Source organism: Talpa occidentalis, unplaced genomic scaffold, assembly GCF_014898055.3.
Source record: "Talpa occidentalis isolate TD23 unplaced genomic scaffold, MPIMG_talOcc4v2.1 talOcc4.12, whole genome shotgun sequence".
Classification (NCBI taxonomy): Eukaryota; Metazoa; Chordata; class Mammalia; order Eulipotyphla; family Talpidae; genus Talpa; species Talpa occidentalis.
Genome location: NW_023601212.1, coordinates 85,965,285 through 85,981,098, shown reverse-complemented (window position 1 = coordinate 85,981,098; position 15,814 = coordinate 85,965,285). Strand labels below are relative to the sequence as shown.

Here is a 15,814-nt window from a genome sequence, read left to right as displayed (position 1 = left end):
ACTTGATCCTTTTGTGCCAAAGTGGAATCATGCCAGGTTTTAAAGCCTAAGAGAGAAGCACTCAGGTTTCTCAAGGCTAATATGGTAGTACTTGGGAGGTAGACCTTCTCCAGGAGGAGGAGACAGAGAGGAGGAGCTGTAGTGGCAATAGCCGTTCTCGTGAGAATTCATGTAGGTGGGAATGGATGGAAAACAGCATGGAGGTGCCTCAAAAATTTAAAAATAGAATTACTATGTGAGAGAGCAATTCCACTGCTGGATATTTATTCAAACAAAAAAAAAAAGTACAGGACCTACCTGGTGGCGCAGGGGTGAAGTCTCAGTGCTATCCAGCTATCACCAGCCACTGCAGCACGAGTTCAATCCCTGGCCAAGGAGCTGACCCACATGGTGCAGCAGACCTCTCCTTTCTCGCCTGCTGCTCCCCTCAGCAGTGTATGTCAGTCAATCTGCCTGTTCTGCTCCCCACTCTGTCTCTGGTGAATTCTCTCATTCCCCACACCTCTGGCCTACATCCCAGTTCTTGGATGTATAAATAAATAAATTAAAAAAAAAAAAGAAAACAAAAATACAAACTTGAAAAGAAATATGCACCCCCATGTTCATTGCAGCATTGTTCACAGTTGCCAAGATATGAAAGCAACCTGAGTATACATCAAGATGTGGCACACTCACAACACTCACATTCACACACACCAACTCACACACAGCAACATTCAGCCATAAAAAGGAAGGAAGGACGGGCTCCATTTGGGACAACCCAGATCTTAAGGTCATTATGTTAAGTAAAATAAGTCAGACAAAGAAAGACAAATAGAGGGCCTCCCTGGTGGTGCAAGGGTTAAGATGCAACCCATGAAGCAATCCGCAGCCATTGCAGCACGAGTTCGATTCCCGGCCAGCCAGGGAGCAACCCACATGGCGCAGCAGACCTCTCCTGACTCACCCGCTGCTCCCCTCAGCAGTGTACTTCACTCAGTCTGCCTGTTCTGTTTTCTACTCTGTCTCTGGTGAATTCTCTCACCCCCCACACCTCTGGCCTGTACCCCAGCTCTTGTATGCATAAATAAATAAATTTTTTAAAAAAGAAAGACAAATAGAGTACAATCTGACTTATATCTAGACTCTTAAACAAGCAAACTTGTGGACACAGAAAACAGATTATGAGAAGTTACCAAAAACAGGTTACTAAAATTGGGTGTGGTATTGGGGGAAATTAGTGAAGGGCCTCAAAGGGTACCAACTTCTGATGATAAAGAAATAAGTCCTGGATTGTAATGCACAGCTTGGTGACTGTAGTTAACAATACTGTACAGTGTATTTGAAGGTTGCTAAATGAGTTGACCTTAAAAGTTCTGTCAGGGCACAGGGGAAAATCCCCCACCCTCTAGGTACTTTTGAGACTGGAGAACAAATTAAAATCAGATAGATTAGTAGGATAAAAGATCAAATTTAATAACATATGTATGGAAAATTACATGGCTGTAAATTCTAAAGTGAATGAGTCATACCAGGAATTTATACCCTATACCAAGGACCCTGAGGATCAAGGATAGGTGAGGGGGGTTTACATGAAGAGGAGGGGGTGACTTTATGACAAAACCTTGCGTCTAGATGTTTGCCCTATCGTGTAAGACAGGTTTCTCTGATTTAAACAAGCAAACAAACAAACAACAAAAAAAAAAACCCACAAAAGTTTCTGGAGTTATCTGGAAATCTAAGTAATCTTCATTCTTTGAGTAATAAATTTCTTTCGAGACCCACAGGGCCTGGACTGAGCTTAGTTCCACATACCAAGGTGACATGTATCGGGAAAGGCCCATTCAGGACATCTTGGAAAAGTCTGTCTAAGCATTTTGGAGAGACTGATCCTATAATTATCATCAGAAGAGGGCCTCCCCTGGTGGTGCAGGTGGTTGAGCGCAGCGCTGTGAAGCTGTCCACAGCCTTTGCAGCGCTAGTTCTATCCTGGCCGGTCAGCAAGGGTCCCACATGGCACAGCAGACCTCTCCTGTCTCACCCGCTGCTCCCTCAGCAGTGTATTTCAGTACATCTGCCTGTTCTGCTCCCTGCTCTGCCTCTGGTGAATCCTCTCACCCTCACATGCATCAGCCTGTACCCCGTTTCTTGTATAAATAAATAAATCTTTTTTTTTAAGAAGAAAACCTCTTTTGTGACTATGTATGGTGGTGAATGTTAAGTAGACGTACTGTTGTGATTAATAGATTCAGAGGGGACTCATGTCCACACCTGAAACTAATGTATCAATTAAATCTCAATTTAACAAAGGAAGGGAGTGAAAGACAATTCAGGGGAACTGGGCCGTTAGAGAACTGACGATCAAATTCTGATGAAGGCACCAAGTACCTGTGACTAAGGAAGGAGGTGTGTGTGTGTTTGTGTGTGTGTGTGTCTGTGTATAGTGCACATCCTGCTTCAAGACATCCATTGTGGTTGTCTTGCAGATCTTAGGGAAACCACCTACTCCTTCCTGCGAAGGGCCCCTGACTTTCTAGAATCCTTGAGGCTTTCTTGTACTTTGTAGCTTCCTCAGTCTTATAGTCCTCCAGCAGAAGGAGGAAAATTCTTTTCTTTTTAACTGAAAGCCAGAACATGATATGTGAGTGAGTATACTTGCCTGCTGAAACATCTTTAACAGCTGTCATCCCCACTGTGGAGACTTTTAGGTTGATTCCTAAATTCCCCTTATCCCAGGTGTTTTATCCATTGCTGCTGATACACTTAAAGTTTCTATACACTTAAACTCTAATTCAAACACCTAAAATTAGAAGATGGTGGTAAGGTAAATGGAAGTTAACAGGTTTTTTCTGCCCTCCTGCCATGAGCATCAATGCTTGACACCTGTGGTCTTACACGCATGTCTGATGGTGGCACCTGGAGCGTGGTGTGGGTGTGCATGAATGGGCACACCTGAGCCAAGAGACTGAGCACATAAGGGTGGCAGCAGAGGACAGAGGTGTGGCGACAGAGGACCATGCGGCAGAGTGCAATGGAGAGCATCAGAGAATAGCTAAGAGAGCAAAGAGGGGAGGCCCAAGTTACTGTCTCCCAGCTGTGAGGATGATGCCAAGGGCTCCCCTAAACTGTGAGGATGATGCCAAAGGCTCCAAGATTCTCTTTCAAACTGCCTGAACTGGTGATGAACCTACCCAGCCTGGGATGGTCACAGAACAATTGTCTGAAGGAAAACCTTCACACTGAAAATGTCTGATTTGGTTATTAATTCTGGATTTGTGATGAGATAATTACAGTTTTTCTAAACAGGTCACACTTGTACAGTTAACTACTAGAACTAACAATTTTTGGTATGAAGAATGTCAGGGACCCAAATTATTAATAGTTTTTTTCCCCCTATCAGTTGGAGGATACCGAGGATTGGCTCAAAGGAAAGTGGTGGCAATTGGCAAACCCTCCTCCACAAAAGAGAGGACACATTCATGGAGACGGGGACTTAACTGTCACCACCCAAAAACCTCCTCCCCCTGGCACTCATTATCACCAGTACTATCATGGGTTGGTTCAACTTGGCCAGCAGTTCTTCCAGTTCTGGAACCTTCCTTTGAAGTGGTTCTTCAGTGTACTCCTTTATTGAGCATTTCAGAAGATTGCTTTGGATTATTTCCAAGAAAATGAAAAATGGGCCTCCCTGGTGGCGCAAGGGGTTAAGTCTCAGCACAATGAAGCTATTAGCAGCCACCACAGTATGAGTTTGATCCCCAGCCAGGGAGCTGAGTCACATGACACAGCAGACTTCTCCTGTCTTGTCTGCTGCTCCCCTCAGCAGTGTATTTTAGTCAGTCTGCCTGTTCTGCTCCCCACTGTGTCTCTGGAATCCTCTCACCCCCACACCTCTGGCCTACACCCCAGTTCTTGGATGCATAAATAAAATATCTAAAAAAAAAATCTCTGCAAACATAACACTCCACTGCTGATCTTGTGGGCGATACGAACTGAGGCCAGCAGCATCTGGCCCTAGCCCCACAGTCACACCCTCCATGGTTTTAGTGGGTGTGGCATCACTTTTTTCAACTTGAAGGGAAAGATGGTTGCAGAGGTTGTGAACATACTGGGCATACTCTCTGCCAGGACCATGCCATGTGCAGTCAGGTAACCATTTAAAGCCCCATATTTCATAATCTGTTCCCAAGTTACTGGATCTCACATCCTTTCCCCTCTTCTTCTTGGGCTCTTGTGCTTCGGTTGTTTGTCTCTTCCAGTGCCAGGCTGGGCTGTGTCTTGTATGTCCAATTGGTTCTCAGCAGAATGCCCCCTGCAGAGCAGATGGGTTTGTCACCTGAAGTTCTGAACCTTAAGAAGGAAAAGACTTGTTTAAAAATGGGAGCAGGGGCCTCCCTGGAGGCCTAGGGGTTAAGTCTCAGCACTGTTACTGCTACGTCTCAGTTTTACCTCAGCCAGTGAGCTGTCCCACACGGCACAGCAGACCTTTCCTGACTCACCTTCTGCTCCCCTCAGCAGTGTGATTCAGTCAATCCACCTGTTCTGCTCCCCACTCTGTCTCTGGTGAATCCTCTCACCCCCTGCACCTCTGGCCTGTACCCTAGTTCTTCTATGCAAAAAAAGATATATCCAGACATAAAATGTCAAATGTAAAATTGTAAAAGCTGTAAAATAAATGCATTCAAAAATAAATAAATTCAATTAAAAATAAATAAAAGTGTGATAATTCCACAGATCCAGCCCCTTTCTCAGGGCCCCGCTCATCTTTTGCTGCTGCTTCTCATCAGTTGTGCCAGGGGACATGCTGAGCAGCTGTCCCTCCCTGGCCTCTAATAATGGTGATTGTTTTTAAGATTTTGGAGTGGTGAATCTCCCTTAGTCTTGTGATTTAGGGAGTTGAACCTCTTTAAAAGAGAGGTTTTATCCTTTTACTTTATATATTTCAGTAAGGTTTGACTTTTAAAATGTATATTCTCTTTTTTTAAAGATTTATTTATTTATGCATATAAGAACTGGGGTACAGGACAGATGTGTGGGGGGTGAGAGGATTCACCAGAGACAGAGTGGGGAACTGAAATACACTGCTGAGGGGTGCAGCGGGCGAGACAAGAGAGGTCTGCTGCGCCATGTGGGTAGCTCCCTGACTGGGGATCGAACTCATGCTATAGTGGCTGTGGGTAGCTTCATAGGTTGTGTATTAACCCCTTGCGCCACCAGGAAGGCCCCTAAAATGTATATTCTTTTTATAATTTTAGAATAAAACAAAATAATTTGTGGATGCAAATTGGAGCTGCTATACAAAGAATCAAAGGAATCAGTCTGAATGACCTAGTTTTTTTTTTTAATTTTTTTTTATAGAGGCATGTTTTATTTATTTGTTTGTTTGTTTGTTTCTTTGTTTGTTTATACATGCACTGGGTACAGTCAGAAGCTCGGGAGGGTGAGAGAATTCACCAGAGCCAGAGCGGGAGCAGAGCAGGCAGAAGGACCGAAGTACACTGCTGAGGGGAGCAGCGGGCGGCAGGAGAGGTCTGCGCGCCATGTGGGACCCTCCTCCAGTGGCCGGGGAGCAGCCGGGGATCGAACCGGTGCCGCAGAGGCCCCGGGCAGCTTCGCAACCCAGCGCTCAACCGCTGCGCCACCGGGGAGGCCCTGAATGACCTAGTTTTAACTGAGTTTGAAAAAGACGGCCTGACATTTAATTACCAGATTCCAATTTGTCACTTGCAGCTGCCTGGTGGTAAGTTATAGATCATCTGCCTGCAAAAGCCTTCCCTGAGGCAGAGAAACTGAAAGTGGCTTTGAAGGTGGAGCAGGATTTCCTTCTAATTCTGGAAGAATCTGAGTGTCCTTTTCATTTTCCCCATAAACCCATAGTTCCTCTATTTTGTGTTTTCAATATGGTCAGTTTTCTAAAATTACGCAAGGTATTCATCCTCATTGTAAACAGTTTGGACAATACAGCAATGTATAAACTCTATTCTGCAGAATGTACTTAGTGTTTGGGGCCTCCCTGGTGGTGCGAGGGTTAAAGCTATCAGCAGCCACTGTGGCCTGAGTTTGATCACCTGCCAGGGAGCTGACCCATGTGGCAGAGCAGACCTCTCCTGTCTCACCCATTACTCCCCTCAGCAATGTGTTTCTGTAGCTCCACCTCTTCTGCTCCCCCACTCTCTCTGGTGAATCCTAGCACCCCACACACACACCTCTGGCCTACACCCCAGTTCTTGTTTTGTTTTTAAAGATTTATTTATTTATTTATTTATACAAGCACTGGTACAGTCAGAAGCGTGGGAGGGTGAGAGAATTCACCAGAGACAGAGCAGGGAACAGAATAGGCAGACTGATGAAATACACTGCTGAGGGGAGCAGCAGGCGCAGCAGGAGAGGTCTGCGCGCCCTGTGGGACCCTCGCCTGCGGCCGGAGATCGAACCGGCCCTGCAGAGGCTGTGGGCAGCTTTGCAGCCCAGTGCTCAACCACTGCACCACCAAAGGAGGCCCTACACCCCAGTTCTTGTATGCATAAGTAAATAAAATCTTTAAAAACAAAAAGAATGTACTTAGTGCTTGGTTGTGTGTCTTTTCAGATTATTTTTACACACACATCAGTTTTTTTATCCTTTGTTTTTTGTTTTTCAAATATAATTCGTATACCATAAAATGTGCCATTTAAAATTATACAATTTAGTGGTTTTTATTTTTTTTAAAGATTTATTTATTTATTTATTTATTTATTTATTTATGCAAGATCGGGGTACAGACCAGATGCATGGGAGGGTGAGAAGATTCACCAGGGACAGAGCGGGGAACAGAACAGGCAGACTGATGAAATACACTGCTGAGGGGAGCAGCGAGCGAGACAGGAGAGGTCTGTCATGCCATGTGGGATTCTCGCCAGCGGCCAGGATTGAACCCATTCTGCAGAGGCTGCGGACAGCTTTGCAGTACAGCGCTAAACCACTTGCGCCACCAGGGAGGCCCCAATTTAGTGGTTTTTAATATATTCACAAAATTGTGCAACCGTCACCTCTAATTCCAGAAAGTTACAAAAGGAAGGTATAGGCCCAAAAGGAAACCCTATACCCATTAGCAGTTCCCCCATCCCTTACTTCCTTGATCCTGACAATAACTAATCTACTTTCTAGCTCTATAGATTTGCCTATTCTGAATGTTTCACTTAATGATATTAGACAATGTGTGATCTCCAGATTTGTTTGTGTTGTGTCATGTTTCAGTACTTTCAATGGCTAAATAATGTACTTTTTAAAAAGATTTATTTATTTATGCATACAAGAACTGGGGTATAGGCCAGAGGTGCTGGGGGGTGGGGCGTGGGTGAGAGGATTCACCAGAGACAGAGCAGGGAGCAGAACAGGCGGATCTACTGATATACACTGCTGAGGGAAGACAGGAGAGTCTGCTGCGCCATGTGGGTAGCTCCCTGGCTGGCAGGGGATCAAACTTATGCTGCAGAGGCTGTGGATAGCTTCACAGTGCTGTGCTTACCCCCTTGTGCCACCAGGGAGGCCCCCTAAATAATATTCTTTGAGAGAGAGAGAGAGAAAGAGAGAGGGAGAAAGAGGAGAGAGAGGGGAGAGAGATCACATTTTGTTTAGACACTCATTTGTTTAGGGACCTTTGGGTAGTTTCCAGTTCTTGGCTAATAAGTTTTAAATTCTTTTGGGTGGGTGTCCCTGGTGGCACAAGGGGTTAAGACACAGCATATGAAGCTGTCCGCAGCCACTGCAGCATGAGTTTGATCCCCAGCCAGGGAGCTGCCACATGGCACAGCAGACCTCTCCTGTCTCGCCCGCTGCTCCCCTCAGCAGTGGATTTCAGTCATTCCTCCTGTTCTGTTCCCCACTCTGTCTCTGGGAATCCTCTGATCCCCCCTCCCCCACACCTCTGACCTGTACCCCAGATCTTGTATGCATAAATGAATAAATCTTTAAAAAAATAATGAATTCTTTTGAGTATAAACCTAGGAATTGCTCCACCCTATGGATGTAAAAAGCTGCATCTTTTTACATCCTCACTGGCAATGTATAAAGGTTTTGATTTCTCCATGTCCTTACCAACACTTGTTATTTTCTTTCTTTCTATTCTAGCCACCCTAGCAGGTGGGAAGTGGCAACTTATTTCAATCTTGATTTGCATTTCTCCAGTGACTAATGATGTTGAGCATCTTGTCATATGCTTAATAGCTATTTATATGTCATCATTGGGGAAACGTTTGTTCAAAGTCCCTGTCCATTAAAAAAAAAAAAACTGGGTTGTCTTTTATTGTTAGTTACAAGAGTTCTTTACATATTCTGGATACAAGTCCTATATCAGATCTATAATTTGCAATATTTTTTCCTATTCTGTGGATTTTATTTTACTTTAGAATCCAAACAAGTTACTGAATTCACTGTTCTATAGGTCTTTTTCTTTGCCAGGGTATCCTGGGCGTCTTTCAATGTCAAGAGAAAGCCGTCTCGTTTTTCCCTTATTTTTTTTTCCTTCCTCAATCTTTTTTGTGGCAATGTAGTAGTCCATTGTGGATGTACCACAGTTTATTTGGCAAGTCCTCTACTGAACTGTAGAATCTGAAGTTGGCATGTTGGTGAAAGATTACAGCAGCTCTTAGGCAGTAGTTATCTAAGCCTGCTAGATGATGTGAAAATTCAAACTGGCACAGGAAATGTCTCTAACCTTCTTACACTTCCTCTCTGAACCCATGCGGTTTCACAACCTCACAGGCATGATCCCGCCTCCCCCTCCCCCAGTGTCATCACACTGCAAGCTATGAGAAAGTCCCACTAGGGTATCATCATTTCCCTCTTTCACCCTGTCTAGGTTGCCAGCATACCTCAAGGCTCTCTCTGACTGAGCCTGAGTCAGGCCCCTCCAGCTGCTTGAAAGATGAGCTCCCGCACCATCGTGTTGCAGCTGCTGCTGTTTGGGCCACTTCTCTTTGGTAGGCAAGGGAGGCAGGAGGGGAAGGGACATATGTGTGACCGGGGAAACTGTGGGGTTTTGTGGAACTGGAGTAAACCAGAAATGCTGTGAGGGTGGGATTGGCTACAGGTAATGTGGGGCCTTGGACTGTTGAGGCGGAAGGGGGAAAGAAATTCAGTGTCCAAAGTCTGAGCAAGTTATGGAGGAAAAGACCCAGAAGGAAGACAGGCAACAGCACTTAGAGATGGGGTGTGGGCCTTAGAAAGGGAATGTGTAGTGGGACTCAGAGCTTGGAGGGTCCCAGTGGGTCTCCCTTAGGCAAATCCTTTCTGCTTTCTGGATGTTAGTCTCGTCTCTTCATCTGAACAAGTGACGGGTTGGCATCTGACCCCATAGGATGCTATGAAATAAGCCTGATACCTGGCAGGAAAGCAGGTCGAGAGAGGACAGCCTGGACTTGCTGGGGAAGGCAGCCTGAGGTGGGGCTGTGATGGAGGCCCAGAGGGAATAGTTAAGGAAGATACTGGTCTGTGATGGGATGGGGAGTGAGGGAGCATTAGAAAAGTGAGGAGACAGCCTCACAGGAATCAGTGGATCTTGAACTCTTGAGTCTATGGGAGGAAGCCCAAGGCTAATTATCTGGGTTCTCAGGGTGCCAGGGCTCCAGCTCCAAGGAAGAAGTGGGTGTGTGAGGAGATATACCCCCATCTTGGAGATATATCCCCATCTTGGTCCCAGCCTGGGAACTTGGCCACCCTATGCCTCAGGGCCCCTTGGGCCTGCTCCCCATCTCGGGCAGCCTTGTTATCCTTCCTTCTATGCTGAGAGGCCAGAAAGTTGTGTCCTTCCAGCCCTGCACTGCCAGGGTCTGGGGAGTTGCTGCTTCCATATTTTCTGGAGTCAAGGCCCTCAAGGGGAAGTCTGGGGGTGAGGGGGTGCGAGGTTCCAGCTCTGCTTTGGGTTTGGGCAGCTTGGGGGTGAAGGATCTGGGTCGTTCAGGTTAATGACTTGCTTGGGGCCGTGTGGGCAGCTGTCAGTGAGTACCAGCAGTTCTGGGAGCACTGAGGGAGAGGCCGTGCCTGACGTGGCCCCTTGCTGGATGTGGCTGACAGCTCACTTTTCCCCTCAGGGCCCACCCGGAGCTACAACCTGGATGTGCAGCACGTGCAGAACTTCTCCATGCCACAGGCTGGCAGGCACTTTGGGTACCGCGTCCTGCAGGTTGGAACAGGGTGAGCCTCCTCCCTGTCTGGGAGCCCTGGGGAGTCCTAGGCCAAGGCAGCCTAGACAGACACTGGCCCTGGTGTTAGCAAGTAGGTTGAAACCCCTCAGTTCTCGAGATCCTTCCTGTCTCAAGGAGAGTAGGTGGATCTCTTAGAAACAGAAGCCAAGCCATCAATCAGATGGTGAGATGAGTACCCACTGTTAACATGGCACCTAAGTGCCTCCTAAAATACTTTTTAGTTCTTGCCCATCTCCCTGATTAGACAGTGATTGTTCCTCTGTTTTACCTGCCTCTACCCTAGTACATACCTGCCATACAGTAGACAAGCCGCAAAGGACCCTGGAATTGGTAACACTGCATGTACACATTACATCGTGGCAGATATTACTCAGGCCTCAGGTTTCATAGACTGTAAATGGGAAGACTCCTTAACTCTTAAAGTTCTGGCATATCACATTTTTTATCTGGGGTTTAATAGGGAAGAGGGACTGAGGAGCCTCCCTGAAGGGAAGTGGTTGCAATAATTTGAGATACCTAGTGGGGGATCTGAATGCCCTCAACAGGTGCGGGGTGTGGGGGGGCAGTGCAGGGTAAAGACCTGGCAACTCCATCTCACCAGGAGATTTCTCATCAGGGTTGTCGTGGGAGCACCAGGTGAGGGCAATAACACGGGAAACCTCTATCAGTGCCAGCCAGGCACTGGAAGCTGCGAGCCGGTCAGCCTGAGAGGTGAGTGACTGCTGAGGGGGCTGGGAGAGAGGTGTCTCAAGGAAATCGGGGCTGGTCCCCATGCCTGGATTGCCTAAGGCCCACCAGACTAATTTTCTGATGCCTACAGGTTCCAACGACACCTCCAAGTATTTGGGAATGACCTTGGCAACAGACTCTAAAAGTGGAAACCTTTTGGTAAGAATTTTGTAGAGTGTGAGATGGGAGCCTGTGAGACTTGATACCAGGAAAGAGAGATTAGAAAGAGGGAAGAAGAAAAGGGATGGAGAGCCGTGGAAGCTTGAAGGCACCAGAAGATTGAGATTCGGCATTTATTGAGAACCAACCATAAACCAGTTATTTTTCAAGACCTTACTTACCTCAGTTTTTTCTCTCAACTATGAAGTATCTGTCACCATTGATATAAAAGATTTTTTTCCTAGTACATGCGCTTTTAATGTTTTAATAGTTACATTCTTATTTAATGACTTATGAGGAAAAATATACAATAAGCACATGAAATTCATGATTTCTTGGAACCTATTGTTTACAATGAGGTTAAAGTTTTTTAAAAAGTAAAATTAAATAAAATATTAAATAATAGCATAGATGCACAGATGGCCCAAAGTGTGATGCCTAAAATTTGAAAAACACTTTATCACTCATGTTTTTAAGATTTTTTTTTTTATACAAGAACCGGGGTACAGGCCATATGCGCAGGAGGGTGAGAGGATTCATCAGAGACAGAGTGGGGAACAGAACAGGCAGACTGAAGAAATACACTGCTGAGGGGAGTAGTGGGCAAGACAGGAGAGGTCTGCTGCACCATGTGGGATTCTCGCAGGCCGGCTGGGATAGAACCCGCCCTGCAGAAGCCGCTGACAGCTTCACAGTGCAGCACTCAACCACCTGTGCCACCAGGGATGTCCTCACTCTTTTTAAAAAAAGATTTATTTTATTTATGCATACAAGAACTGGGGGTTAGGCCAGAGGTGTGAGGGGTGAGAGGTTTCACCAGAGACAGAGTGGGGAGCAGAACAGGCAGATCTACTAAAATACACTGCTGAGGGGAGCAGCGGGCGAGGCAGGGAAGGTGTGCTGTGCCATGTGGGTCAGCTCCTTGGCTGGGGATCAAATTCATGTCACAGTGGCTGGTGATAGCTTGATAGTGCTGAGACTTTAACCCCTGGGCCACCAGGTAGGCCCCACTTTATCACTCTTAATTCTCAAGACTCTTGGGTAAGCTTGGGGTCTGTACACATTTTACACACAAGGAAACAGGACCAAAGGAGTAAAGAGACTTGGCCAAGGTCACGGGGTTTTGAAGAGGTAGAGCCAGGATTCCCATCTGACACCAAGTCCTTTGCTCTTTACACTTCACTCCTGCAGCATCCTTCTAACTCAACTATGTGACAGACAGAAGGATGAGTGAAAAAAAAAAATTCCTCAGGCAGATTATGGCCTAAAATTAAAAACAAAAACAAAAACAAAAACTCTACTTCCCCTGTGGAAAAGGTCACCCAGTGAGTTGCTGTTGTCTTGTCCTCCCATTTGGGGGGTCGCCAATACAGGACTCACCAAGGATAAAGTTGCGTGCTTCTAGATACACTTTCTGTTTTGTATGCTCTGGAGACCTTAGCCTTGATAGGTTTACAGGAAAGATGGGTGCAGAAGAAGTAGTGGGTGAAGACCCAGGGTCACCCACCATAGATTCCAAGTTGACCATGTATATCTAGAGTGGACACAGCTCATGCATGAGAGAACCTGGCTATGTACTATGTACTGTTTTTCTTAATTTTTTTACATTGAGTCATAAGGGGCATAGACTATTATATCAATTTCATGTATACAGGTAATGATTTTGACATTTTTATAGATTGTAAAATGATACTGCAATAGGTCATCACCACACATAGTTACAGGTTTTTTTTTCCCCCTATGATGAGAACTTTTAAGGTCTACTCTCTCAGCAACTTTGCAATATACAATACAGGGCCTCAAGGTGGTGCAAGGGGTTAAGACACAACCTATGAAGCTGTCTTCAGCCACTGCAGCACGAGTTCTATTCCTGGCCTGCCAGGGAGCAACCCACATGGCACAGCAGACCTCTTCTGACTCGCCCGCTGCTCCCCTCAGCAGTGTATTTCAGTCAATCTGCCTGTTCTGTTTCCCACTCTGTCTCTGGTGAATCCTCTCACCCTGCACACCTCTGGCCTGTACCCCAGTTCTTGTATGCATAAAATATTAAATCTTAAAAAAATATATACAATACAGTTTTATTAACTGTAGTCATCATTCTGTGCTTACCTTCCCAGGATAATTATTTTATAACTTATAAAAAATAACTTTTTTTTTAATATTTTCTTTTTTTTTTTTAAAGATTTATTTATTCATACAAGCACTGGGTACAGTCAGAAGCGCGGGAGGGTGAGAGAATTCACCAGAGCCAGAGCGGGGAGCAGAGCAGGCAGAAGGATCGAAGTACACTGCTGAGGGGAGCAGCGGGTGGCAGGAGAGGTCTGCGCGCCATGTGGGACCCTCGCCCAGTGGCCAGGGAGCAGGCGGGGATCGAACCGGCGCTGCAGAGGCTGTCGGCAGCTTCACAACCCAGCGCTCAACCACTGTATCACCGGGGAGGCCCTAAAAAATAACTTTCAACCCCCACTAACCACCACTATGTCCTCTGTGTCTATGAGTTTGGTGGATTTTTTTTTTTTTTAAGATCACACATATAAGTGAGATCACTGGGCACTTATCTTTCTCTGTCTGACTTATCTCACATAGTGTAATGCCTTCAAAGATCTACTCATTTTGTCCCAATGGGAAGATTTCCTTATTTTTTTTTTAAGATTTATTTATTTATACAAGAACCTGGCTACAGACCAGATGTGCAGGAGGGTGAGCGGATTCACTAGAGACAGAGAGGGGAACAGAACAGGCAGACTGACTGAAATACACTGCTGAGGGGAGCAGCAGGTGAGACAGAAGAAGTCTGTCCCACCATGTGGGTATCTCTGCGGCCGGCAGGGATCAAACCAGCACTGCAGAGTCTGCAGACAGCTTCACAGCGCTGCACTCAACAGCCTGCGCCACCAGGGAGGCCCAAGATTTCCTTCTTTTTAACAAATAATGTGTGTGTGTGTGTGTGTGTGTGTGTGTGTGTGAGACAATTTTTTGTTTATTCATTCATCCTTCAAAGGACCCTTTGGTTGCTTTCAGGTCTTTACTATTGTAAACAGTGTTGCAATGGATATGCGGGTTCATACAGCCCCTCAAGTTAGTGTTTTCATTTTTAGACATAAAACCCAGAAGTGGAATTGCTGAATCATAATGGTAGTTCTTTTTTAAATTTTTTGAGGAACCGCCATACTGTTTCCATTGTGGCTGCACAAAGTTACATTCCCACTAATAGTGCACAAGGATTTTTTGTTCCCACATCCTCACCTACATGTTATACCATCTTTTTTATAACAGCCATTCTCACAGGTGTGAGATGATGGCTCACTGTGGTTTTGATTTGCATTTCCCTGATGATGAGTGATGTTGATCACTCATGTACCTATTGGCCATCTGCGTGTTTCCTTTGGAAAAATGTCTATTCATATCATATTCATATCGTTTTTTCATAAGTTTTTTTGACTATAGAATTGTTTGAGTTCTATATGTATTTTTTTAAGATTTTTATTTTTTATTTTTATTTTTATTTATTTATACAAGCACCGGGTACAGTCAGAAGCGCAGGAGGGGGAGAGAACTCACCAGAGCCAGAGCAGGGAGTAGAGCAGGCAGAAGGACCGAAGCACACTGCTGAGGGGAGCAGCGGGCAGCAGGAGAGGTCTGCGCGCCATGTGGGACCCTCCTCCAGTGGCCGGGGAGCAGCCGGAGATCGAACCGGCGCTGCAGAGGCTGCGGGCAGCTTCGCAACCCAGCGCTCAACCACTGCGCCACCGGGGAGGCCCTCTATATGTATTTTTTAAATTTATTTATTTATACAAGAACTGGGGTATGGGCCAGAGGCACGGGAGGGCGAGAGAATTCACCAGACACAGAGCAGGGAGCAGAACAGGCTGATGTACTGAAGACACTGCTGAGGGGAGCAGCGGGTGAGACAGGAGAGGTCTGCCGCGCCATTGGGATTCTTGCCTGCCGGCCGGCCGGGTTCAAACCCACAACGCAAATGCTGCGGACAGCTTCACAGTGCAGCGCTCAACCCGTTGTGCCACAGGGGAGGCCCTCTATATGTATTTTGAATATTAACTCTTTATTAGATATGTGATTTGCAAATATCTTTCCCATTCCTCAGACTGCTTCTTCATTTTGTTGTTGGTTTCCTTTGCTTTGCAGAAGCATTTTTGTTTGTTGTAGTTCTGCTTATTTATTTTGCTTTTGGTATCGACCCCCCCAAAAAATCACTAAGGCTAATGTCAAGGAACTTACCATCTGTGTTCTCTGCTAGGAGTTTTTATAGCTTCAAGTTCTATGTTCAAGTTTTTAATACATTTTGAGTTAGTTTTTTTTATGTGGGGTAAGAGAGTGATCTAATTTCATATTTATGCATGTGATTGTCCAGTTTTTCCAACACTACTTATGAAAGAGACTGTCATTTTCCCCCACTGTGTATGCTTGACTCATAATTAATTGGCCCATATATGCATGGGTTTACTTCTGGGCTCTCTATTCTGTTCCATTGATCTATGAGTCGTGAGTGAAATATTGAGCCAGTTTAACCGGAACTTGTTTGATGAACTACTGTTACATCCAGGCTTCATGCTAAGTTCTCCTGGGGGAAAAAGAATGAGATACAAAGATAGCCATGACCTGAGCCCTGATTTTCAAGAAATTGCAATATAGCAGACAAGATAGGCATCATGAAAGAAGCTACATTGTATATTTTGGGACTAGTCAGTGATGTGATTTGACTTAAATACATAGTGTGTGCTCAGGAATGGAAGGGGGTGGGT

General features: G+C 45.6%; 1 protein-coding gene across 1 annotated transcript in view; it reads left to right on the top strand.

The window, feature by feature from the left end:
• The window catches only part of ITGAL (integrin subunit alpha L), a 71,240-nt gene that overhangs the window by 23,226 nt on the left and 32,200 nt on the right, over nt 1-15,814 (top strand). Inside the window, exons 2-5 of the mRNA XM_054693740.1 lie at nt 8,819-8,939; nt 10,050-10,152; nt 10,780-10,874; nt 10,984-11,051. Coding sequence (XP_054549715.1) covers nt 8,885-8,939; nt 10,050-10,152; nt 10,780-10,874; nt 10,984-11,051 — 321 coding nt within the window. The 5' untranslated portion in view covers nt 8,819-8,884. The remainder of the gene's footprint in view (nt 1-8,818; nt 8,940-10,049; nt 10,153-10,779; nt 10,875-10,983; nt 11,052-15,814) is intronic.